The sequence below is a fragment of the Cololabis saira genome, chromosome 3 (genome assembly GCF_033807715.1).
Source record: "Cololabis saira isolate AMF1-May2022 chromosome 3, fColSai1.1, whole genome shotgun sequence".
NCBI lineage: Eukaryota > Metazoa > Chordata > Actinopteri > Beloniformes > Belonidae > Cololabis > Cololabis saira.
In genome coordinates, this window is record NC_084589.1 from 24,385,073 (window position 1) to 24,409,875 (window position 24,803).

At 40.9% G+C, this 24,803-nt stretch overlaps 1 protein-coding gene across 1 annotated transcript; it reads right to left on the minus strand.

Annotated features, from left to right (window-relative positions):
• Nucleotides 1-117: 117 nt before the first annotated feature.
• On the minus strand, nt 118-24,544 carry mindy3 (MINDY lysine 48 deubiquitinase 3). Its single transcript, XM_061716742.1, has 16 exons — nt 24,430-24,544; nt 22,382-22,627; nt 22,165-22,244; nt 21,881-21,941; nt 21,574-21,774; nt 21,319-21,370; nt 20,522-20,636; nt 20,188-20,261; nt 19,960-20,039; nt 19,628-19,698; nt 18,935-19,015; nt 7,561-7,633; nt 5,079-5,151; nt 3,480-3,567; nt 2,564-2,635; nt 118-1,057 (listed from the first exon to the last, which is right to left on the minus strand). Exons 2-16 carry the CDS (start codon nt 22,473-22,475, stop codon nt 908-910), a joined length of 1,365 nt encoding a protein of 454 aa, XP_061572726.1. The 5' UTR covers nt 22,476-22,627; nt 24,430-24,544; the 3' UTR covers nt 118-907.
• Between the last annotated feature and the right edge of the window lie 259 nt (nt 24,545-24,803).

Consider the following 24,803-nt stretch of genomic DNA (forward strand, 5'->3'; position numbering starts at 1 on the left):
CCTGAGGATGTCCTCTGTTGGTTCAAGGCATGATATTTATGAGGGGAAGGCACACGGGAGGAGGATGTGTAAGATTTCAAAGCTACAAAAACAAAACAAAACAAAAAAATCACAACATTTGCACAAAAAAAAAGTGTTTATTCCAGAACCTTTGAGTGTGATAATAAATACATGAGCACATCCTAGTGTAGTGCCAGAATCGCACACAGAGAGCACTTAAACCAACTTCATCTTGGTTAAAACCCCAACATCACTGGTTCAGATCAGCACATTTCTACGTCTGTGTTGGTCCCTTTTCACTGTAAACCCAGGGTGTGAGCCCGTGTGTGCTCTCATATTTTTTTCTGAAGGCTTTGGTTGGTGTTCTCTCAAACAGTCCTGTCGCTGGATTAACAGTAGTGTTTCACAGTCAACTGGCTCTACGTGTGGTTCAGTGCACGGTCTGATGACAAACCTGTTGCACCCTGTGAACCAGGATCTGAACAGTCTCGTCCACCACTGAAGCATAGACGAGGTTGTCTGCACAGAGCAGTGCTGTAAAAATAAATAGTCAGGTTTTTGGGGTTTTTTCATCTTTTTTTTCCCTTAAATAGTCACATAACATCCCATGTGTCAATTACAAGCTATGGTGAATAGATAACAGCATCGACTGCAGAGGCAAGTTTGCATTTGTGTGGAATGTGTGAGTGAAAGTGAAAGAATGAATCTCAGACTTGAACAACTATTAGTCCATGAACATATTTGTCTCCCGTGCACGTGCTTTTCTTTTCCTTTATTGTATGTCTGCGTTTCATGTATCTCCGTCATTGCAGTCCTTTGACCTCTGGCGGTCAGTGTGCAGAGGGGAAGCTGAAGGGGGTGTCTGGTGGGGCGGTAGTGGAACGGACACAAACAGAGCGCGTCGGTGCTAATTCAGTGACGGAGAACGTTCGGTGGTCCACAACAGCTCGATGTACGTCCACTTGGTCTGTAGGCAGCGCTTCACGGGAGTGTCGTCGGTCCGAACCATTGGGTCCTCAAATCCCAGAACCAAAGATGTCCCTTCCACATACTCCACCTAAGAACACACGTCAGTACTTGTATAAAAAGAAAAACAACAACCCCCCCATCCCCATATTTTAACACTTCAACTCTTTGTAGACATTTCATAAGGGGTGAAATGCAGAGAAGGGATGCAGCTATACAGCAGGTTCTCTCCAACAGCAGCGGGAGACTGCTGTCAGAGGACTGTTATTCACATCTGGAGGAGTGGGAATGGAAATGTCATCACAATCTCAATGGCGCTTCACTGCCATGCCTGTGTGTGAGTTGGTGGGAGCTTCTGTGTGGGCACACATGGTGCCATTTCTACGACTTCAAGTAGCAGCATGGAGAAATGGTTTACAGACTAGATGGAGCTGACAGATGAGAAAGATGATATTCCTGAGTACCAGTTTTGTGTGCAGCCAGTGACGACATCCACCGACAACTATCCATCAAACTGAGCCTTCTTAATAGACTTGTGTTTCACCATTCATCATGGCAAAGTTGCTCACTTGCTGGCTTGTGGCTTAAAATGACTGGAAGAAATAGGACGGTCTGCTAGGGTCACTGGATAAATGGACAAGCCTCAAGGCTCGCAACAGCTTCTGTTTATTTTAATGGCACTTTTCCACTAGTACCTACTCAGCTCGGCTCGCCTCCACTCGGTTTGGCGCTTTCTCACTAGGGGTCTACCCGTGCAGAGTAGATACTTTTCTGTAACTATTCTGCCGAGGTTGTAAGCGGCTGAGTCGGCTGTATCTGACATCATCACTACAGGCCACCGATTGGTTGGGGGGTTGGAGTCAGACGTCTGAGTCAGGATGTGACATCAGTGAAACAGCGACTCTGACGGCGGCTTCTTGTTCATTTTATTCGACAGGCAATGGCAGCGCAAAAGTCTGTTTCAAGATCCAACTCTGAGGTGCAGGTGTTCAGAAACCTGGTGGCTGAGGAGAGAATTAAAAAGGGATGTAGACGGGCGATAAGGAACGACCAGATCCACCAGGAGCTCTGTCATTTCATAGCTGCTCGCGGCTCCCAGCTGACTTTTCAGCAGCGCCGAGACGAACTAAAAAAAATGTAAAGCGTTGCAGCTTGAAGCTTCTCTCACTTTCATTTTTTAACTTGATATCGAACACAAGCCACAGAACCAGCAGCACATATATCATCTCCTCCATGTTCTACATCTTTAGTGTTGTTGTCTTCTTCGTTTAGATCACACAATCAAATACGTCACAGCAGCTTCGCTCCAACCTCCTACTATCTGCTCCAGGTGCTGAATTGATATGGAAAACAAACTTGGCTAAGTTGAGTGGAGCCGAGCTGAGATGAGATGAGTAGAGCCGAGTAGGTACTAGTGGAAAAGTGCCATTAGAGTGGCCGGCGGCCTCCAGCTGTGTGTGTATGCAAGTATAAGTGTGTATGAATGATGACAGGAAAAAAAAATTGCAGTAACAGAGAAATAGGCATATAGTATTAAAAGGAACAAACAATATTGGTAGAAAAAAAACAAAAACCTTTACATGACAGAGTGGCTTACCCTCTCTTTGTGGTTGGACTGTTTGAGCCCATTGTAGTGGAAAACGGGAAATGAGTCTGGGATTCCTGAATCCTGAAACACATACATTAATCTGAGTGAAAAGAAAAAGCAATTCTGTCAAAGAGGGTCTGGCCAGTGTATTCTCACAGAGATGGAAGTAAAAACTGGCAGAAGCCAAACATTTGGAAACCAAATAGTCAAACAGGCAGATTTTTTGCCTGCTACTTAAGCTTTATATTAAATCCCACGTGTTAAACTCAACTGTGTGCGTGTTTATTTGTGCAATGCAAAGACCAAATCCAATTACCACAAAGGGGCCAACACTACAAAAATGACCGAACAATGCCAAAACACTTCCCATGAAACTGGCCTGAAGGTGCAGGAGGCGATTGGGTGAGTTGTCTAATAGTTTGGTCCAGCCTCCTGTTTATATGCCAATATATGAAACCCTAACCTTCCCCGCAATCCCACGTGTGTCTGAGTGTGTGTGCATGTCCAGTTGGCTAATGGAAGTGCAATTTCTTCGCAGCCCGGGGCCATTCTCCTGTGGAGTCCCTAAAGCCCTAATCACTTTAACACAGTTCCCTTCTATCTCGCCCTCTCTGTCTTCTGCTCTAATTCGGCCTCATAAAAGTATCTTGCTGCTCTTTCTAAACTTCTCAGGAAGTAACGTCACATGATTGTGAGCGTTTCATATGAGCCACCACAGGAATGTTTAGGCACAAAACCCTTTGATTTGCTAGACCAGCAGTCCATATGATGAGGAAACAGACATCGGTGTCACCCATATGTACATGAATGCAGAGCGTCCGCCATGTGGTTTAACTTTCATATGGACTGTGTGACGGGTGGAAGGCATGTGTCATACACTGTTTGTATCTTTGAAGTGGGAGTTCATCGCCAGACAGACACATACCTGATCAGGGAAAAACTCCAACAGGAATGGGCCCAGAAGAATTATGCCCAGGCTCTCTGGGTCGAGCTTATTCTTCACCAGACTGACACTGAGAAGGTACAGATACAGAAATAAAGCTTATAAACTTAAAAAAAAAAAAAGAGCATCAAAACAAAACAAAAAATACTCATGTTTTTAACCCGACAGCTGAGCCAAAGATACAGTATCGTCATCGGTCAGTGTGGACTTGATCTATGTTTTGGTCAGTGTGAGCATGTTTTTATAAATACTGTGGTACAACTAAATATACCTCTTTCCAGACATTCCAGCGTGTTAGATCAGCGTTGTTTTTTCACAGTGATATTTACAAAAAAAAGAAAATTCAAAAAAAAAAAATCTGTTCAGATTTCACTGTTTCCCTTTTAAGGCCATGAGGAGCGAACAGACTCTTATACCCCGACCCAGAAGGAAGAGAATGATCCTTTCTTCTTCTACCAATAACACTGAATGTGCATGTGGCAAGATGGTATACGGAACAGACGCCGACCCTCCTGAAGTGCCGCTGAGCAATGCTGAGTCCGTAAAGCTTCAGATCTGCTTCTCTGACATGACAGGCTCTGTGGATGGCTGTGTGATTAAAAGAAAGTCCCCACAGGCTCTCTACAGAGATAGATTGTTGTTTTATTTTTAAATTTCATCATGCATTGTATGAAGAATATACAACATTAGATGACAGTGTGCTGTCTGTTGAATCCAGTCAGCTGGTATTTGGCTGGTATTAGTATGATTTATAACGAAGATGTGAAATGTTCTATGTATATTTGAAATTGTAGGTAGATTTATTAATCTATGTTTAAGATTATGATCCACAATCAAATTTAAATGCAGTAGGAATCTCAATAACGTATGTTTTTAAAATGCTGACGATGGATAATTCTGTCAAAACAATACAAAACAAAAGGAGTCATGTAGCTGTACAACAATTTCTGCTAAGTTAAATACTACTTTAAAAAGGAAAATGGAGGAAAAGGAGTGATGAATTCAGGATTTCTGAATTCAGTTATTGTTGAAGCATTTCTTTCATGCAGTAAAGATGCTACCTTTTTTTTTTTTTTTTTTTTTTTTAAATCATGCAGGAAATCCCTGCAGAAACTAGTGCTGTGAGGTAAAGCCTGAGACCTGACTGTTTGCAGTGTTTGCCATGTTCTGCTGTGATGGATTTACCATCTGGGGATCTGCAGACCCAATCAGTGGTCCAGTTACTTGGCATGGCCTACTGCAGCATTAGGTCTCAGTGTTCCACAGAGGAGAACGTGCTGCTGTTTGAAGCAGTGCTTTTAACCATTTCCTCCAACTCTGTCTTTCTTGCCGCTGTTAATAATCTCCCTCTAAGCCACGGTTTTGGACCTTTTCCCCTCTTTCTTCAACAGCTTTTATAGTGGACTCTGCTCTTACTTTATGGTAGCCTGGCAGTGAAACATGAGCACAGCGATTCTGACCTGGCCTGGCCTTGACTTAGGAGGTAGAACTTTAGAAGCACTACAGGTGTGACATGCACATACATGCAAAGCTAAAACACACCCACACATGCGTAAAAAGCCTCAACATGCAAGTACTTACTACTCAGGCTCTGAAACAAGGTCAAGAGCTTTCATCACGTCCTCCAGCAGAGAGTCAGGGATGAAGCCATTATCTGGAGACAGAGTTGAGGAGGAAAAGAGGTGTAAGGAAAGGCTGGCTCACGCTAGACTGAAGTCAAAGCTTTGGCTTCAAGATAAAACCAGTCAAAGCCTTCATCTATATACACACAGCACAAGAAGTATTTTTATCATAGGCCGAGGACGTTGAGACAACTTACACATAATCACACAAACTTTATACTTTCCTTACGACCCACATTCTTTGGTAGGTTAATTACTGTACCTGAGATAAGCAGCTTTAAACACTAACATGTGCCTTTGTCCAGTTTTATCTGGCTAGGGACTTAGAAGTCCGTGTCATTGAAACATCAGCGTGCAAACGTGTGATCTGCTGCTTAGATTCATAAATAAACCCCAAGTGTGTCGTGAAAATGATTAACCGACAAGTACTCTCGCTCGTTTGCTCACAAGCAACTCTTTTCTTCTTTTTCCAAAGACAGATGTTATTCTCTGGGAGTGACAACTGTTGCACGCACATCAACCATAACAGAGCAATATTAAACAACTCGGAGCAGGGATTCCTGAATGGGTCTTGTGAGTTGGGTGTGAGTGTGTGTGGTACCCTTGTTGCACAACGCAGGGGGCTGCGCTGACTCCACATGTGACAGACAGATTTATGATCCTTTTGTACACAACTGCAGTATACATACATGCGTTGTGTACAGTATGTTGTCCTTTATGTGTGCACATACACAATTAAGTCTGAGTGTACAGTCAAGTGTAACCAAAGCATGCGTGAGAGAGGACCATGTGGCATGCAGAATGTGCTGGCAGATGATAATTTAAGTGGTATTCTGTGCAACAGGAAGAGACAAATGAAGAAGAAGGAAACAACAGATGACATTTATGTTTACGTATCTGTTGTTAAGATTGTATGATTGTACAGGATTGCTCTTAGTTGGCAAGATTCATCTTGAATCCTATACAGAGATTTTTCTAGAAATCAGCACAAGTTGCTTGAAGCCGAGAATGTGAATACTGCCATTTATGGTAAGAGAGAAGTGCGTGCTTCATTTCACAATTAAAATATATAAATATGTTTTATGTTACCACTAGTGATTTACTTAGGTCCCCGGCTGAATGCTCTTGCAACATGTGCAGCTTCAAGAGTGATAACACAATGCATGTTTATGTCTAGAGAGCTAGTCTTCACTTTCTGGCATCTCTCCCTTCTTTCTCTGGTATCCAAGTAAGAAAACATAACAGAGCGGATGTTAGGACTGAGCGTTTCATGTTGCTTCTTATTCTTCCCTGTTAGTGCGCATGCATACAATCATCTCCTAGTATAATACTGAGGCTGCAAAAATTAACACTGAAAGTATCAATCGTCCCCATGTGGTGGCGCAACTAATCTTTCTTTTGCAATTAACCTTTTTTGTCTCCAACTGTCAGGCAAATATGAGTAACGTTTAGAGCATAACTAAACAGAAAATAAATTCACTTGATGGAAAAAATAAATAAGATTGTGTAATGTTGTCACTAAATGCTGGCATGGACAATGTGATGAATGACTGAAAACATAAGGAGAGAGGAACAAAGCCAGTCGTGTTGGCCATGTACTGTAGTTGTATGAGAAACAAAAACAGCAGATTGTTCTGTGTCTATGTAAAACATAGGCCCAAGAATCACCTAATAATGCCCTGGCTATATAAAAACATGGAGTTGTTTATGTTTTATTTTAATCAAATGTTTGGATAATTGCTGCATTCCGTACTTTCAAGGGTGTAGAATGTACATTGAACATGGCAGCTGGATGTCATGTTGGCCTTGTTTTATTTTTCTTTTGGCCAGAAGCTTGTAACATGAGGACACATCCGTTTGAAGGCTAAGAGCACCTATTTGAATGTCATCAGTTCTTTCAGAAAAAAAATATTTCCATCAATATTTTCTAATGGAAAAACTGTGATATACAGATAAAAACAAATACAATAATATTAAGATAAAAACAAATACAAAAAAAATCCAAGAACTATGTCTCATCTCTGTGCCCCTCCAATTTCCTGGAAGTGAGAAGAGCGGAGAGAAATTGAGGGAAAGAGGAAAGAGGCAGGATGGTTGACTCAGCTGTCGGAGGAGCTGATCTTTCTAACTTAAACAACAACAGAAGAGATGAAAAGACAGAAACAAACCCCGGTTTCCCCTGCAGAAAAAAAGTAATAGAAAACAACAGAAGAAGCGAGGAGGGTGGAACAGCCCATAAATGCATTTGAAAATAGACAGAAAAGAACAAAGAAAGCAAGACCAGGATATTGTTCGCTTAATCATGTGTCTAGCTGTGTGATCCATGGGGAAGAATTTTCCTTTAATTACGGCACTCTTCCCAACAAAAAACTAGCAGAGAGGAAAAAGGTGAGAGACAACGGTCACATGTACAGTGCATATGAACACTAGTTGCTCATTACCTTCAGGATCAAATGACTGGAAGACCCTCCTTGCCTGCTCTGATGGAGACTCTGGACCCACCAGCGACATCTCCTATAGAAAAACCGTCAGGAAGGTAAAAAAGAGAAAACACAGAGAGAAAGAGGAGACAATGAAAACGATTAGAAAACTACATGAGAAATCGAAAAAGGCTTTGTTTAAAAGGGAGCACAGAGATGTCTGTTTAAAGAGAGGTGACAGGGATGGATGGTTAACATGGAAGAAGACTTAAGATTCCTGGAGAACACAGCTTCATCAATAATAAAACATGCAAGTGCAGAGGAGGGACCAGGCAATTATCTACGTCTACTGACATCCTGCAGGCTATGACCGCTACTTCCCGGACTGAGCCGCACTAATGTGGAAGAAGTTATTGTACATGGACATACAGAACAGTCAGCAGCAAACAGTGCCAGTCATACTGGCATCTGTGTGAAGCACAGCTTGTGTATATAAGGCATGTTTTTAGTGTGTGTGTTTGTTTGTGTGTGGGTGTAACTGCCACAGTAATCAGCAGAATCCTCTGGGTTATTAACTGATCCACTGATAAAGTTGGATGGCTTGTTTTTATTCCAAACACACAATCAGGAATCAAGTATTATATACATACACAAGGATTGGTTATACGTTTCAGAGTTTGTTGGTATGGTTTACAGAAAGGAGTGAAAAAATGTGTGAAGCTGATCACGCACGCACGCACGCACGCACGCACACTTTTAACCAAGTTTGAGTCAAACATTTTTAACCCAGAGACCTATCAACCAATATCTTCTCATTCTCAGTCTAATCTTTTAAAAACAATCTTTGATATTTTTTTTTTAAAAACATTACAACTTCATTAAAGCTTTTTAAAACAGCGTTTTTACAACTAATAGTTTAACAGCAATAATTTATAAGCGGTTGAAGGTCATAATCCATATGGTTCCTTGAAACATAATATTTTGTATGAATAACAACTTAAAAATGTTTTTAAGATATTAAAGATCAAGGGAAACGGAGGTCATTCATTAAAATAGATTACAAAATTATGTTTTTCTTTCTACCATACCTCTATCTTTCCCCCTCTCATACAGACACTCATGCAAAGTGCAGCAATATAGTTCTCACTGTTTTTCTACAAATGAGGGAGGGTAAAGTATTTATGACCGCAATCGCTGGACAAACACATCATGTTTTCGGAAAGTAAATTAACTTTGCTCATCTCCTTTATGAAAACTTGAGCCTCCGAATCACGCAGGCTGCTTGGGTTTCACTGTTCACTTATTACTGTACTTGGGGCTTACTTGGGAAGATGGGGGTGTTCAGGGGGACACATCAACAAGAGATAACTCCCAGCTGTGGAGAGCTGTGAGCTCTTCAAATGCAAAGAAAAACAGTCGGACACCAGCGAACATGCACTCATATAATCTTCCATCACACAGGGGCCTGACATGTTAGCATTTCAGGTTCCATGAGTCCGACGGTACATTTGTCAGAGACGATGTTTCACTTAAGTTGGCGACAGGGGTTCACAGAGTAAGAGAGTGCTGAAAAAGGCAGCTGACGAGTCAAGAAATTCAAAATATTTTGATAACATATAAAGCATAACTAAAACGCCTAACTAAAAAAAAGCAAATATGAGGCTCTTCCCAAAGTGATGAGAGGCTTGATTAATCTCTGGCTCCAACTGGAAGTCTAGTGAACCTCATGAACTATAGCCAAGTGAACAGCTTATTATTTTTTTTAAAAGTTATTGTACAGCAAGTCAGTCACTTTACCAGCAGACAAACACGAATAAGTGGTCACCAGAGGATTGAGGAAAACATGCAATTATATCTAGTCTAAAAACACTAATGTAAGAACACTGAAAATAATAGAAAAGAGTGACTCATGTGATTGTAAGACTGTGCACATGCACACAGACACCTAATGGCAGTAGAAATGACGTGATAGTGTGTTTATCTGCAGTCGCGGGTCTTGTCTGCTTGTCTTTGATCTGTGTTTTATTAGAGGCCTTGGGAAGATGCTGCTGAGTTGGAAAACAAGTCGTGGCGCTAACGCACTCTGCAGGGAGCGTGTGTGTGTGTGTGTGTGTGTGTGTGTGTGTAAGTGTGCATTTATGTCTCGGCATTTCTTAGCACTCCCGTGTGAATGTGTGCAAGAGACAGAGTCTGTACTGGAATACTGAATTCTAGTCTCTTGAGCGCCCGTGTAAATACACAGTAAAACAATGCACACAAACTGCTTCCCTAATGCCTGCTCCTTTTAAGTGTGGCTAATGAAATCAGAGGGGCACATTCCAAACTCAGCAGCCTGACCTTTTTTGCACAAACCCTTGACCTGCACAACAGAGCAACAACAAGCTACCCTAAAGGAGTAAAGCAAGAACAACACACAAACACATGGTACCCCATGGACTTAAACACACACTGTAATGTGAAACATTTGCTCTTGGTAAAACCAAAATACATATACCTCAATAAAAACATGTCTATAGCAGACAAATAATCCAGACCAGTCCAACAGCATAATATATTAATTGTGCTATCCAGTTTGCACATCATCATCTTTTTTCTGTTATCAGACCAGATTTTCTACATCATGTTCTTCTAGATAAAAGACAAAACCTCAGCTGATAGTCGTCACCTTTTTCACCCCTCATGTCATACAGTGGTAGGTCTGCTGGGCTTGCTTTAAATCTTCCCAATCCTACAATTTATAGTTTACTACTCACTTAACAAACGGATATCTCAAGTCGGCAACTCAAGCCTCACAAGCCCTCTTCCTCATTGTTCCTTAATCCTTCACTCTTCTAGTACTGTGCTAATTAGGTACTCCAGTTTTGTAGTATTTCCTTGCCTCCCACCCTTGACTTTTTGTTCATTCTTCCTTCAACCTTTCACCCTTTACCTCCACATGAAGGTAACTACTCCCGGTAAGACAGGTAGCTACAGCGCTCTACTAGAATTACTCCAGTCCACCCAAAGGGCTATTGTGTGCTGAGAGGCTTTGAGTGGTCATTCAGTATGTCTGGAGGGATCCGTTTCAAAACAACAAAGCAGAGGTCTTGGTCTATGTCTCCTGTCTTATTCCTAGCAGGTACCAACAGCCTCACTACATGACAGTGATGAAGGAGTTTGTCTTGAGGGCTTGCTGCAAACACTGTACGTGTTCCTGCATTTTTTTGTTTCGTTGACCTTAACTAACATGTGTCCCAGGAGATCAGAAGGGCAAAATAAACAATGGAGAACATCTCTGTTACTACATAAAGACAGTGCAGTTTCTGTTACAGGTTTGTGTATGGGTGTATGTGGTTCAGACTTGTCAGACAGTACAAAGCAGTGATTTATGAAGCTGTCCTGGAAGAGCAAAAGTTTTTATCAAGAGACAAAAAAAAAAAAGACGACACCAGAGAGTAGTTCTGTAGCCAATGATTAGTCTTATAACACTGATAAACAACCAGGCGAGAACCATGGATAATGCAGAACACACACACTGAAAAAGACAGCCATTCATCCTCCTACAATGGCCTTTGGTCTGACCTGTCACAGATTATTAATGGATGTGAATGTATACTGCTTTGTTATTTTGTGCTCGTATGTGGCCCCCACCCACTGATCATATCAAAAAACAGTAAGCAATCCTGCTTAAAACAGCAAAAATCTTCAAAGTTCCTGGATGCTGTTTTCCTTTAGCTCTTTTAAAACACTTGATTTGCCTTGTTCCAACTAAGGACATGATTAGAAATTATGGAGTGCCAATAATGGTCATGTAATTTATTTATAACTACTTTCAAATGTCTGATGTTCAAATAGGAAGGTGTGTATGTGTGTACCGGTGTGTGTGTGTGTATATATATATATATTTTAAAATCAATAAGAAAGGTTGGTTTGGTGTAATAAATAACAGTGGAAAAACAACAAATTTCATGTCTTGTCATGCGATCAATGTGTCATGTAACCTTTTTTATTATTCTTCAGAACACCACTGACTGTAGAATGTTGTATGATGCATCCATAACTTGAGTAAAAGGGGCATACGACACATTTCAGTTTCCAACAATTTACCACGCTTCATTGTTTTGGTAATCCAGTAAGTTCAACTGTGTTAATGTTAAAATAACCTTATGGATTTAAACCGACCCACATCAATTGTATCAGCACACAACTTCTTGCTCTTTGAGAACCCTCGAAGGAACACTTGTATGTATGCAGTCAGGAGCTGGAGACTGAGGAGAGACAGAGCACAACAGCAGCTGCTCTGTGTCGTAGTAAATCACTGACCCAGTGCACAACTACTGTACACACACACACATACTGACACACACTGACACACACCTCTCCAGGGAATCTCAGATTCAGCCTGTGAACCTCATCACTCAGTGATGGCTGAGTAAAGAGTGATGAGAAAAGTCACAGGAGAATCACCCTCCCTTCAGGCATTTTCCTGATTGACCAATGCAGTTCTCTTTAAGTGCATCCTTCCTCTCTACTTCCTTTCCTCTTATTTCCTTTTCATGACAGACATATAATCTAAAAAAGGGAGACTGAGATCCACTGGGGCATCCTTTACTCGGGCAACTAACCTACTGTAAGACGGAGCAGCAAAACTACTTCCAAGACAAAGGGAGGACGGAGGGAGGGATCCTATCTTGAAATATATCTGACTGGATCTTTCTCTCCTTTTTCATGGGTCTCTGAAACTTTTGTCCGAAACCAGGTGCCATTACATGCTATTATTGGGTTCAAAGCACTTTCTGACATGAATTCGTACATTAACACAGAAGGCAGAGTGTTGTGAGTGGGGTCCAAAAATGGCAAAGTGGTCTTTCAGTTGATAGATAGATGGATAAAAACACAAATGCTATTAAGCTGATGGTCTAAAAGCTACAGTCACACTGACAACCACTCGGAGGAATAAACACCGGTCCCTAGTGACAGAAAGAAGGAGCGACTGACACATCAGAGGCAGGGATCAGGTTTTCGTCTTTTGTGGAAATGGCTCTATATTGGGGCTAAAAGCTACATAACCAGGTAGCGTGTATTTTTGCATTACAATGGCTGGGAAAATGTGCTTCAAATAACTCTAAACAGTTCCCCGTTAAAAGAAGCACAAGGTCAAACTGAGGTCTAACAGCAGAGTAGCCTAGTCCCACGACTTACCTATTCAGCTAGATTTTAAAGTTGGAGACCAATTTGTTGTTGGCACAGTGTAATTACAGCAGCATCTGTCAGGTTGTATAGATGTGCATGTTAAAATGTATTCCCAGTTTTTAAATGGAACAAATGTAGGATAAAAACTTTGGAATCATAAAGCTTACAGGGGGCCATCTACGTGAAGGCACACGTCTCCAAACTTGAACCTAATACTAATCAGAATTAAGTTTCATGTGGTCAGGAATGTGTGTGTGCATGGATGCATGAACATGCCATGAGTGCCTGGGGAACTGTAGCAATCGGTAAGTCATCAGACCAAGCATGACGACATTTGGTCATTACTGAGCCAACATACGATACACTAACCCAGCAGGCTGCAGCTTTATTTATGTAACGGAGCTTTTAATCAATGGTACAGTATATAAAGGGTGTGGTTTCTTCCCCTTCACTTTGTCTCTCTCGTCCCATTTCCACAACAGGAGGGAGAATTGATATTATAAATAAAAACAAAAAAACTGAAAGCTTTAATTCACAAGCTATAGCAGCACGTGACCAGTTCACTGATGGAGGCAACGACCCTGCCTGAGCACAAGCCAGACGACAGTATACACAGTTTTCGATGCAAACATAGACGACGCCACAGTAATGTGATGAACCATCCCATCTCAAAATTACAACAAGTTGGGTTGTGATTTCTGTTTTGTGGGAAAAACCTTTAACTATGTTTACATGTGCACCTTTTCAGGAATCCTGGGATTGGAACAAAAAAGACCTGGTGAAAAGTCCCATTGACGCAGCCATTTCCTTCTGCCTTTAAAGCACCTTTATCTGGGCTTTATTCCACCCATGCTGTGTGAAATGCACGGTCGTGGAATGACCTAACTTTCTCCTAAAACCCTGTGAACGGTTTAGCCACAGCCTCCATGGGTTATTGTACGAGTTGGAGCCTGCTTGATTCAACACTCTAAATCAGGGGTGGCCAACCCGCGGCTCGCTTTGCCCGGTGTCATCTTGCGACTTTATTTGATAGGTGCAGTGAAAGACAGACACGTAGGAAGTGGGTGCAAACTACGCCGCGACTGGAATCGAACCTGTGTCGCTGTACAGGGGAAGGTTTACATAAGTCGCTTGCTCAACCCGTTGAGTTATACGGGCACGCGCGCTCACGTTTGTGACGGAACTTTAACTTGGAGGGAAAAAAATCCACTCTCAAAATGGCAGGGAAAATATTCACCGCCAAATGAAAATATGAAGATAAACACAGGACGTTTTTAACAGAGTGGGAGAGTTTAATATATATAAAATAAATTATTAATATTTAAGCAATACATCACGACAGGCCATGGTATACAATCACACAGCGGAGGGGTGATCTTCGGCCAGAAGCAAAGTGATGTATTGCTTTTATAAAACAGTTACCGATAATGTAAATATGAGAAAGGAATACACAATCTATTTTATGGAGTTTTTAATTAATCAGAAATACATATTGGCCCGGTTTCACAGACAAAGCTTATATCAAGCCAGGAGTAGGCCTAAGTCAGACTAGTAAAGCTAGGTCATTTAAGTGGCTTGCATGAGCGTGGCTTATATTTGTCTTAGTTAGTCCCAGACTGTGGAGTCCTGGAGTAAGCTTAAATGAGAACGCCTCATTAGCCTAAGTGGGAGCACAGTCTGTTAGCCTAATGGTGTTCATAAAAACCTGGAATGGAATTGAGGACAGTTTTGCTGGAGTGAATTTTGACACCAAACATGGCTGAAGCTAAAAGAACACGCTCAAAGAACTATACTGAGTATGAAAAAACTCTACTTAAACAAATTGTGGGAAATCATGCTGTTATTGAAAGTAAAGGTCATAGTGCGGCTATTGAACATAAGAAGAGGAGTGCTTGGGCTGCCATTTGCAGTGAATTCAACTCAAATGAAAATCTAATGAAATTAGAAGAGAGAGCTGTTCAAATAAAGATGCAAGAGATAGCTATGTAATGTAATGAAATATGTTATGAAAATAAATGTTTTCTCACTTGACAAGAGTGTGAGTATTGTAGTCACCACAACCTACATTTTAGAACAGCCTTGGTTGAGTTTCTCATTAAATTTTTCAGCACACTATTTATATATGTTGTACACAACAAACACTATTAAGGCAAAAACAAGCCATAATCAATACGTTCCATGGTTAAATGTATCTTTTTTGCAAGTCCTCGTTGGACTGGCATGGGCACATCTGAATCATTCTGGTCTTCCATTGGAGGGTCAGGACAATTATACTGCTTCAGGTAGTTGTGCAGCTTCAGGTAGTTGTGCAGCACAGCTGTAGCAATGATCACCTTGCAGCATCTTCTTGGCTCAAAACGAAGTGGACACTGGAATTGATTTTTCCACACTCCAAACATACGCTCGATCATCCCTCTAATGCGAATATGAGCTCTGTTGTATCTTTGCTGCTCAGTTGTTGTAGGATGTGGCCAAGGCGTGAATAAATAGGAACTCTGAGCATATCCACTGTCACCAAGTAGTATTCCAATATGTTGCCCTCTCTCAAACTGAGCACACAATTACAGTTGTGAAAAATCCTTGAATCATGTGTTGCTCCTTTCCAACGGGCAACAATGTTTGAAAACTCTAAATTTGGAGTGCAAACAGCCTGAACATTGATGGAAAACCAGTTCTTACGGTTCCTGTACTCCTCAGCATCAGGAGTTGATGGACACTTGATTTCAACATGACATCCATCTATACAGCCAATCACTCCTGGGAAGTTCCATAGTCCATATTCCATATTCGTAGAATCGCACTTTATAGTTGGTTTGCTCAGCAGCATCAGGGAACTTAATGTACAGATTTCTCAGTTCACAAATGGCACTGCAGACATTGTGAACTATTCTACACACTGTTGCTTTGCTGACACCAAACAAATCAACAGTTTCACGATGAAAGGTTCCAGATGCCAAGAATCTCAAAGTGATCAGAACTTGGAGAGAACTGGGTACAGGCCTTCCTCTTTGAGACATGGAGGAAAGTCTAGGCTCAAGCAAAGTAATTATCTCCAGTACATCTTCTTTGTACATACGAAAGCGGTCTCGGAAAGTTATTTCATCAAACTGATTCAATGGATTACTCCTATCCACAAGTATTTGTCTGGCTGGCCTCTGTAGCGAATATTGGTCTTCATTTAGATATTCCAAATACTCCATGCTCCCAAAACATCTGTGCTCCCTTTCACAAACAGGACTAAGCCGAAGTTAAACCTGCCTCTTTGCAGGATTAATATAAACTTAAATGTAGTCCTAGAGTAACTCTAATCCACCCTCTTGCAATTGGCTTTGTTAAATCCAGAACAGACTAAATCTATGACTATTTTAAGATATGTCTGTGCAAGTGACTTAAAGTTAAGCCAGCTCAAACAGCATTTTAGTCTGAGACTACTGTGAAACCGGGCCATTATCCAGTAAAAATAGCCCCACTGTGGATGTCAGCTCCGCATGTCGTCTTTTGCTCGTCTTTTTGTTGGGAGACAGGCACTTGTCAATCCATTGTTAGCCCTCCCCGGAGATCAAAGTTTACCGTGAACATGCCTAATTAATTGTTAACGAAAATAAAAAAAATTTACTTTAACACCAGCTACTTTTTGCTACCTGCTGTAACCGTCAAAAAAATCTGTAACAGTTGGTTGTTGTCATGGATACATTGTTGCTTTCCTGACACGGAATGATATGCTGTGATAAGGCTTTAGAATAGAAGCCGTGGTATACAAGATAAGATTGTCCTTTATTTCTCCCTCAATGGGGAAATTAACTTTGTGCAGCAGCAGTACACTCAACATACACATGCAGGGAAATGGTAAAAAAAATATATAATTACGAAATATAAACAGTATACATTGGAATGAAAAATAATATGCTCATTATACCACAGGTTAACAACCAATCAGACTGCAGGATTTCACCTTTCCATTTTATAATGGTATTTTTATGTCTCAGAGAAAGCAGGGAGTGAGGGATGAGGCAGTTGATGTGTGCAAGTATACGACGTGGCTCTTTGCAGTAACATAGTAACCAACTGTGGCTCTTAAGGCTGGATTATGGTTCTGCAACAAATCGACGCCGAGCCGACGGCGCAGGTTGCGCCGCGTCGCGCACCCCACGCGCACCCCCCACAAATTGTAACTACGCGTCAAGGTCGCAGACCAACGCAGACAGAGAGAGCTGTGATTGGTTTGCTTGGTAGCAACGCATTTCCGGTTCCGGTTCGTGAAGCAGTCGTGAACTTTCAACGCTCTTTTCTTCGTGTATGTGTGATTTTTTTTGTTTTGGTTTTTTGCACAATAGTTGTCCTTATCTCTGTCCGGAGGATTCACGACGGCGTCACGGCAGCGGCGTGTGCTCTGCGTTGGTGTAGCGCAGAACCATAATCCAGCCTTTAGCCTCTGACTGGTTGGCCACCGCTGCTCTAAATCTTCATCACCTATCTTGTCAGCTTGTTTTGCTGTGTGAAAATTGACGTCACTGAGCAGTGGTCTTGAACCAAAATAGACATGACGCATATTTTTAATGAAGCAGAACGGACGGTTGTTTCTGGGACTCTTCTAGACCGCTCTTCAGCTCCTGCACTGATACTACTGTCATTGACTAGATTGGCTGCGATGCACAGCGCCTTGTGTGGTGCTGGCAGTCCACTGCAGTCCTGCACCCTGTGGGACTTGAGGTTAAGGGTGAGCTGGCATCACAGAGCATGCTGCTCTTATCAATGATGCTCCTGTTGCTCAGATGACTGTGATGCTGTCCGTGTTTGTTCTCTATGAACTACCAAAGGGGGACAGCATCAGTTTAGCAGGAGAAATGTCTTTGTGCCAATATTCTGTCATTGCTGTTTTAAAAGAACTCCAGTCACACACAAATCTCCAGACTTACTTGGCCTGCAAGGTACACTTATGGCGCTTTTGCATTAGTCTCACTTCTCCCCGGTTCTACCCGCTATGGCCCCATTTTGCGCTTTCGCACTAGGGCTGAGACGGGTAAAGCCGCTCCAAGTCGATACTTTTTTCTGTAACCATTTCAGCCAGGTTCTTTGCGGGCTGAGAAGGGACTATTTCTGACGTCACCACCCTCCGCGCCTCTGATTGGTCGGGGGGCGGGGCAGTCAGACGTTTGAATCAGGAAGCGGGAGTCAGAGCGAGGAGACTCGCGGCTCGCAGCGATTTTATTATAAAGCGCAAAACGTCTGTTTGGTGATCCAACTCTGAGGTGCAGATGTTCATAAACCTGGTGGCTGAGGAGAAAAAATTTAAAAAGGGATGTAGACGGGCTGTTTTACTCTCAGCCGCTCCCGGCTCCAGCTGATTTCTCATCAGCGCGACATGAACAAAGCGGTTGCGCAATCGAGTACGTCACAGCAGCTTCACCCAAACCTGTCCGCTTCTCCCCTGGCAATGCGAAAACACACGGGTGGAACCGTGCCGTACCGCGCCGAGCGGAGCCGGGCTCAACCGATACTAGTGCAAAAGTGGCATTTTTCTAACTACATGCTAACCCAGGGTATTACAACAACACAGATGACAGGATTTATTCTTTTTTTGGTGGTATTAAGATATAAACCCTTAAATTCAAAACTACTAACAAATAGAATATTCGAACAGAAATTACATCTCCAATTGCATCTGCATTCCTACAGAAACCAGTACATAATGTTTTTTTATCTCTACCTTTGTCTTACTCTCTCTTTTAAAGATAATTCAAAAAAGTTCACCGAGTAAAACAGACAGTGAAAGTAGAAAGAGACACTGAGTTGGAGATTCAGCTGCCTACATCATGTCCTTTTGTTGCGAAGCAAATATCACTAAAACTTATACACACACTTCAACTGTGTGTATCAGAGTGAAAGGGAGAAAGAGACATGATGGAATTGTGTGTAAGCCTGTACTAGTTGAACTTCTCTTTGGAAACTGAGCCAATTTCCCCTCCTTTCATACAGAATAGGTGAAAAGCCAAACAGCACCAGCCATATATGACAATCTCCTTCGCTCATTATTCCTCATCCTCCTGCTCTGCACCGTTTTCCCCCACATTGATATCTGATCCGCATTATATTAAATCTGTTTAGCAAATTCCTTACTTTTGGTTTTTCTAACCTGCTGAGGAGACTGGCTTGTGTTACACACTGTGTGCCGGGTGCGTGAAATATGTGCTGGCTGACTTGTGGATGAGTGTACTGAACTTGCCTTGGTGAAAAATACAGAGAGATGTGTTTCACTGCCAAGAATCCAAATAGGGAACTTTGGAGACTTGAGGAATGTCCCGACCTAAAACAATCACATGCAAAGATAGAAAAGGAATGAATAACAATAAAGTGTCTATTTTCAGCCGTTACCATCATGATCAGTAATCATTTAAAATCTAAAATGCTTCTTTTTCATCTTTTTTTAAGATAAACAGCATATTGCTACTCTAAACATTCAACAGAATTATTATCATCCTAAAGAGCATTTTAGTATACAACTTTTATACCTACTTTACTTACTTTCTTGCCTAAATCCCATCTCAATGTTGGTTTATGCTTATGATTTTATCTAAACATCTTTGTTAATACAGTAGATATGTGCCAGAAAATAAAAAAGTACAGTACAAGTTTACACTTTGTAAGGAGTAGGACTGCTCCTTTTAAGCATATTTTCACACGAATGGTTCTCAGACTGGTTTCAGACACTGGAAATGTTCCAAATCTCAAACTTGAAAGCAACTGTGAACATTTGTGTATTATTTGTATTCCTAACATTCCTCTCAGTTTACATATGTGGTGTCAATCTCCATCAAAACTTAAGATTTGTTTTAAAAACAAAAACACCAGTCCTCTGTAGACTTACTGTCAACAACCACTGTACAATTTGCTTATACTTCGATGTTAGTGTTTGTACCTTGCAGTAGCGCAGCGATTCCATTAGCGTGAGGAAGCCAACTGATGCTTGTTTCTGAATTCCATGTAGTTCTACAAATAAGAAGAGGGGGATTTTAAAAAGTAACAAAATAAGAATGTAATTGATGCCAAACGGGTAATGACTCTATTCCAGTGCAATGCAGTAGGATTTGAAAGCTATTAATTAGATTAATAATAACTCTTTTTTTTCAGAAGAAATCTGATGGTTTGGTTATAAATGTGTCTGTTGTGTAGATTTGTTGAGCCCGGGTGTCTGCAGGCAACAAATAAGTAAGTTAAGGTAAGTTTCATAATTTCAGATTCAAGTCTTACTCATGCCAGAACATTCCCTGTCTCCATCCCACACATTAGAGACGGCATGGCCGATTACAAGGAGGTTTACCAAGCTCTGACTGCAAAACACAGAAACAATTACATCAATAGTGGAAAAGGTTTGTATGGGAAAGGCAATATCTGATATTCAGTGCATCAAGAGCAATCAATAATGTATAGCATGCTGTCTTGGCAAAACTGATGCAGACAAAAGATGTGATTTTATACCTTCCATGACCATGTACAGGGTCTATGAGAGGCTCCGTTGGGTCTTGAATCTCATTCCTAATGTTTTCTATGCCCTGAACAGAGAGAAGAGGAAAAAAGGTCTGCATTTAATCTCAGTGCAACATTCATAAAACACTTAAGGTACCGGTACTTTACATCATAACACAATTATACATATTTTAGCTGTCCACTAGATAAAGTGGAGAAAAAACCCAAAAATAATCAAACTACATACAGTAGAAAGCAATCTCATGATTCCATGCCAGTATTTAATATATCAATCCTCATCTATCTCATCTATCATCCATCTCTCTAGCACCGTCTTTTTATTTACCTTGGTGAGAATGACAGAGTAAAGAAAAAGCAAGACTCCACAGCACCCCCTCCAGGAGTGGTAAAGAGACAGCACCTCTTCTTTGAGATCAGACAATGACAGGACTGTTCGTTTACTACAAGACAGAAGCAAACAGAAAGATTATTGAAACACTTACAATGCGTTCTTGATTTGTGAGAGCTGACAGTCTATGACCAACACATAATTGCAATCAACACGCTTTAATGCTCCTTCAAAATAAAGAAGAAAGGAATTAAATGCATGAAGAGACAGAAATAAATTTGATCCTCTCTTCAGTGCCTCGTCCCTCTTTTCCTTCAGCTTAGAAAACTTTCCAGTCAATCTGTCCCACTTAGTTAGCCTCCTCTTCACTGTGAGTCAGCACTGCTTTTTGCTGACCATGGTCTCAGCTGCAAGCAAGGTACATAATGACATCCCAATATGCCTTGTACTGTATGTGTCTTTGATAGACAGCTTGTGCAAAAGAGTTTTTGGGAAAACAGGCAATAAATGAAAATTGCTGAGAATATAAAAGGGAAATGGCTAATTAAATGTTAAAGTCAATTCTTCCAGAAAAGGCAAATCCACACCTTATCTTGCCTCTTCTAAACATCCTGTGAGATGTTTGATGCTCTTTTTTTTAAGACAGCATCTTGATTATTGTAACATTAGTATTTGTAACAATGTAATCCCTCCAGTACTTCAAATGCATTATTTAATGTCAAGATTGTATGGGGTGAAGATACATGCTAAGATGCAAGGTGTTAACTAATGTTAGACTAGTAAGTGTCACTTACTGGAGAACACTGTGAAATCGCTCAAAGCCAAGATCCTCAGCAGCCAAAGCAGCTATGCACAAAAGAACACAATAATCACTTACTATTAAAGCAAAACTTCACACTATCAAGAAATTAGGTGTTACAACTTTATATTTGTATAATTAAATATAAAAAGGCAACACTTCTGTAAAATAGTTAGAATTTATATATATACACATGCAGTTATTTTGAACAAGAACCTCATGCGGGGAAAGTGGTCAACATATCACTCACTGGGTTGCTGTTCCTGTAGTGGTTTGCTGCTCTCTGGCATGTCTTGCGTTTGTGACTGTGTTTGCGTCTTAGAAACGGTGCTGGTGTGTGGGCTTTGGCCCTTAGCCCAGGTCACCAAGCAATACCCCATAGAGATGCTGGCACAAGCAGACTCAAGGATTTCAGTCAGTGTTGAGCAGAGAGTCGTCTTCTGCTCCTCCTCTAACAAATGCAGAAAAGTAATATACAAATGTATTTATACCAAATACACGTAGACTAAAAACACAAAACCAAGATTGATTAGTTAAATTTCTTTTGTTGAATCTACCTGTCATCTGTCTCCAGTTGGAACTTTCTCTGTTAAAGAGAATGTTCTTTAAAAGGAAAGCCTGCAGAGAAACACAAACTTATCCTCGTGATGTTGAAATAAACAAACATTCCACTATGCAATATGTTTGTCTTGCTAAATATGATGTTAGTTTGTTTGATATCAAAAACTTAGATTACCGATTTTGTCTTCTCATATGTGATCAGGTGTTATTTAGACGGTTACACAATGAAAACAATGCACACAGATGTCTATGTTCTGATAAGATGTCGAACAAATCCTACCTGAACAGGTGCAATTACAGCACATGGCCCCCCTTCAAATTGCTCCAGCGCAGTGGACTCATTTTCACTAAAAACAAACCCTGTGAAAAAGAAAATCACATTACAACAGACATGCCATTGGCCAATTTCTAAAATTTGGGAGCGGGTGTGTGTATACACAGGAAATGTATCAAAAACAATTGCAGTAATATCATGGTAACAGCCAAAAATATCATACCTTGGGCCCATCTTCGGAAGATAGACGCAGACACTCCTCCTCCAGACGGTCTCCCCCAAACCAAATCCACCACCTCTTTATTTAACTCTGACATCTCTGCTTTCAGCCCTTCTTAATGTCCACTTCTCTGGGCAGGTTGCGCCTGCGGCATTGGCCACAAGCAACCTGTGTGGCACAGCTCTGTCCGACTGAGGTGGGTGGCAACAAACTGGCCGGTATGAATGACATCAACGTTGTTAGGTTAACCTACAGCGACGGGACAAAAGATTACAATAACGTTTCTCCCAGTAGCGGAAAATTATTATAAGCACAGACAACACAAGTATATGTACAATGACTGTAAAGACTCCAATCCTGACCTTATGCGTCACATTAACGCACATCCCAGGTCACTTCATGTACATTTTTTTCCCTACAGCATCATTACTCCAGCACTTCAGAACCAACTTGTACATTTTTTCCCTTAATATTATTTGCTGTTTTGTATTGCACCAATAACAAAATAACAAATTCCTTGTGTGTGTTAAACTACTTGGTAATAAACTTCTATCTGATTCTGATGACATTGGACATATTAAGGATTAACAACTTCACCAAATAAATAATTTTATCAAGTCATGAGGTCTGTATTCAAGTTAAAAAGCAACATCCTGAATTAGGGTTCCCAACTCCCTGTAAAATAAATAAGGGACACCTCAACCCGATTACCTTCACCCTTCCCGGTGTGGTGAATGAATGAATGAATGAATGAATGAATGAATGAATGCTTTATTACAGACTCAAAAGGTTCCATATAAAATACATAAAAATTACAGGTCACACATTAAAATACATGCAAACATCTGTTCCAATGTTTCCATAGTCCAGATGTTTACCTTGTATCACTCCGTTTGATGTTAGTGAGTGCAGTTAGGGTGGGCAATCCTGGTCCTCGAGGGCCGGTGTCCCTGCAGGTTTTAGATGTTTCCCTGCTTCATTGCACCATGATAAAAGTGACTGTGTCATTAACAGAATTGTACAGCCCTGGATGACAAGCTGATGACGATGATTAATTCGAATCAGGTGTGTTAAAGCAGGAAAACATCTAAAACATGCAGGACACCGGCCCTCGAGGACCAGGATTGCCCACCCCTATTAGACAATTTTCTGACTCATGGAGTCGACACATAAATTTAAACATAAAATTCCTCAGTAGAGCATGGAAGATGGGGACATAACAATTAACAAAATGTGAACAAAAGGTTTTTCTTTAGCCCCTTTTTTGCGAGTGAAACGATGTTTTAACTATTTGCCTTGAACCTGAATTGAATTAGATGCATATTTATGAAAGCCATGAACACATGGAAAACAAATTATTATCCAGCAATTCACTTTAATACAAAATGAACTGAATAAAATAAGTATATTTCTTTCTTTCTAAAAGAAACCTGTCCTGCTTAACTTAAATTTGTATAAATTAATATAAAACAATTGAAAGAAAGAAGAACATCCATTCTGTAATAGTGCACATTTTTAGTGCAATAACAAAAGTGCAAACAGAAAGTCTGTAGAAATACTAAATGTAAAAATATTTGTGCCTCAAAGGCCATGACTGTAGGCTACAGTTGTAGTAAAACAGAAAAAAATAAAATAACAGCTCAATGCCATTTCCCATTGGCATTTTAGGACTATTTTAGGACAGTAATACGGGACAAAGTGCGTCCCTTCATACGGGACGTACTTTAGTTTATAAACACGGGACGGTTGGCAGCCCTATTCAGAATGAATATCAGATCGATACAACGGCCCGTAAACGGTAGAATAAATGACGGGAATGTACCGGTGAGGTCCTGACCGGTTGCTAGGTTACCCAGTCACTCTCTTAAGACTCATTTCGGACTGAAAGAGTTAAACTGGTCCAGTGATATCTGCAGATAGCATTAGCGCCGCCGCAACAAGCTAATCGTTCATTGCTTTGTCATTCAAGTGCCTCACATATAAACCCAAACGACTGCCTGATTGCATGATTTTTTTTGCTTTGCTGTTTGATCACAACGGACTTTAATTACCTTGAGATGTAGTCGAGTCTTCGGATGTTGGTATTCAATATAATTTCGGTAGATATTTCTCCGTTAGCCGCGTTTGTCATTCGTTTATTTACAAGTAATTGCAGAAAAAGACGTACAGTTGGCGTAACTCCCCATTGGTTGAAATACGGAAGACCGTAGTTGCGTCAGCGGTCACAGCTTAAACGCGCCACCTCATTGGTCCAGAGACCTGTCAATCATATTGATAACCCGGCAACAAATGGAGTGCTGTTATTTAAGCACTTAAAGCGCCACTCCTTAGGAAATCAGTAATCTGGTAAACGAAACTGAAAAGAATGGACTATAAATGTTATGTATACGTCGAAACACATTCCTAAGACGTTATGATCAATAAC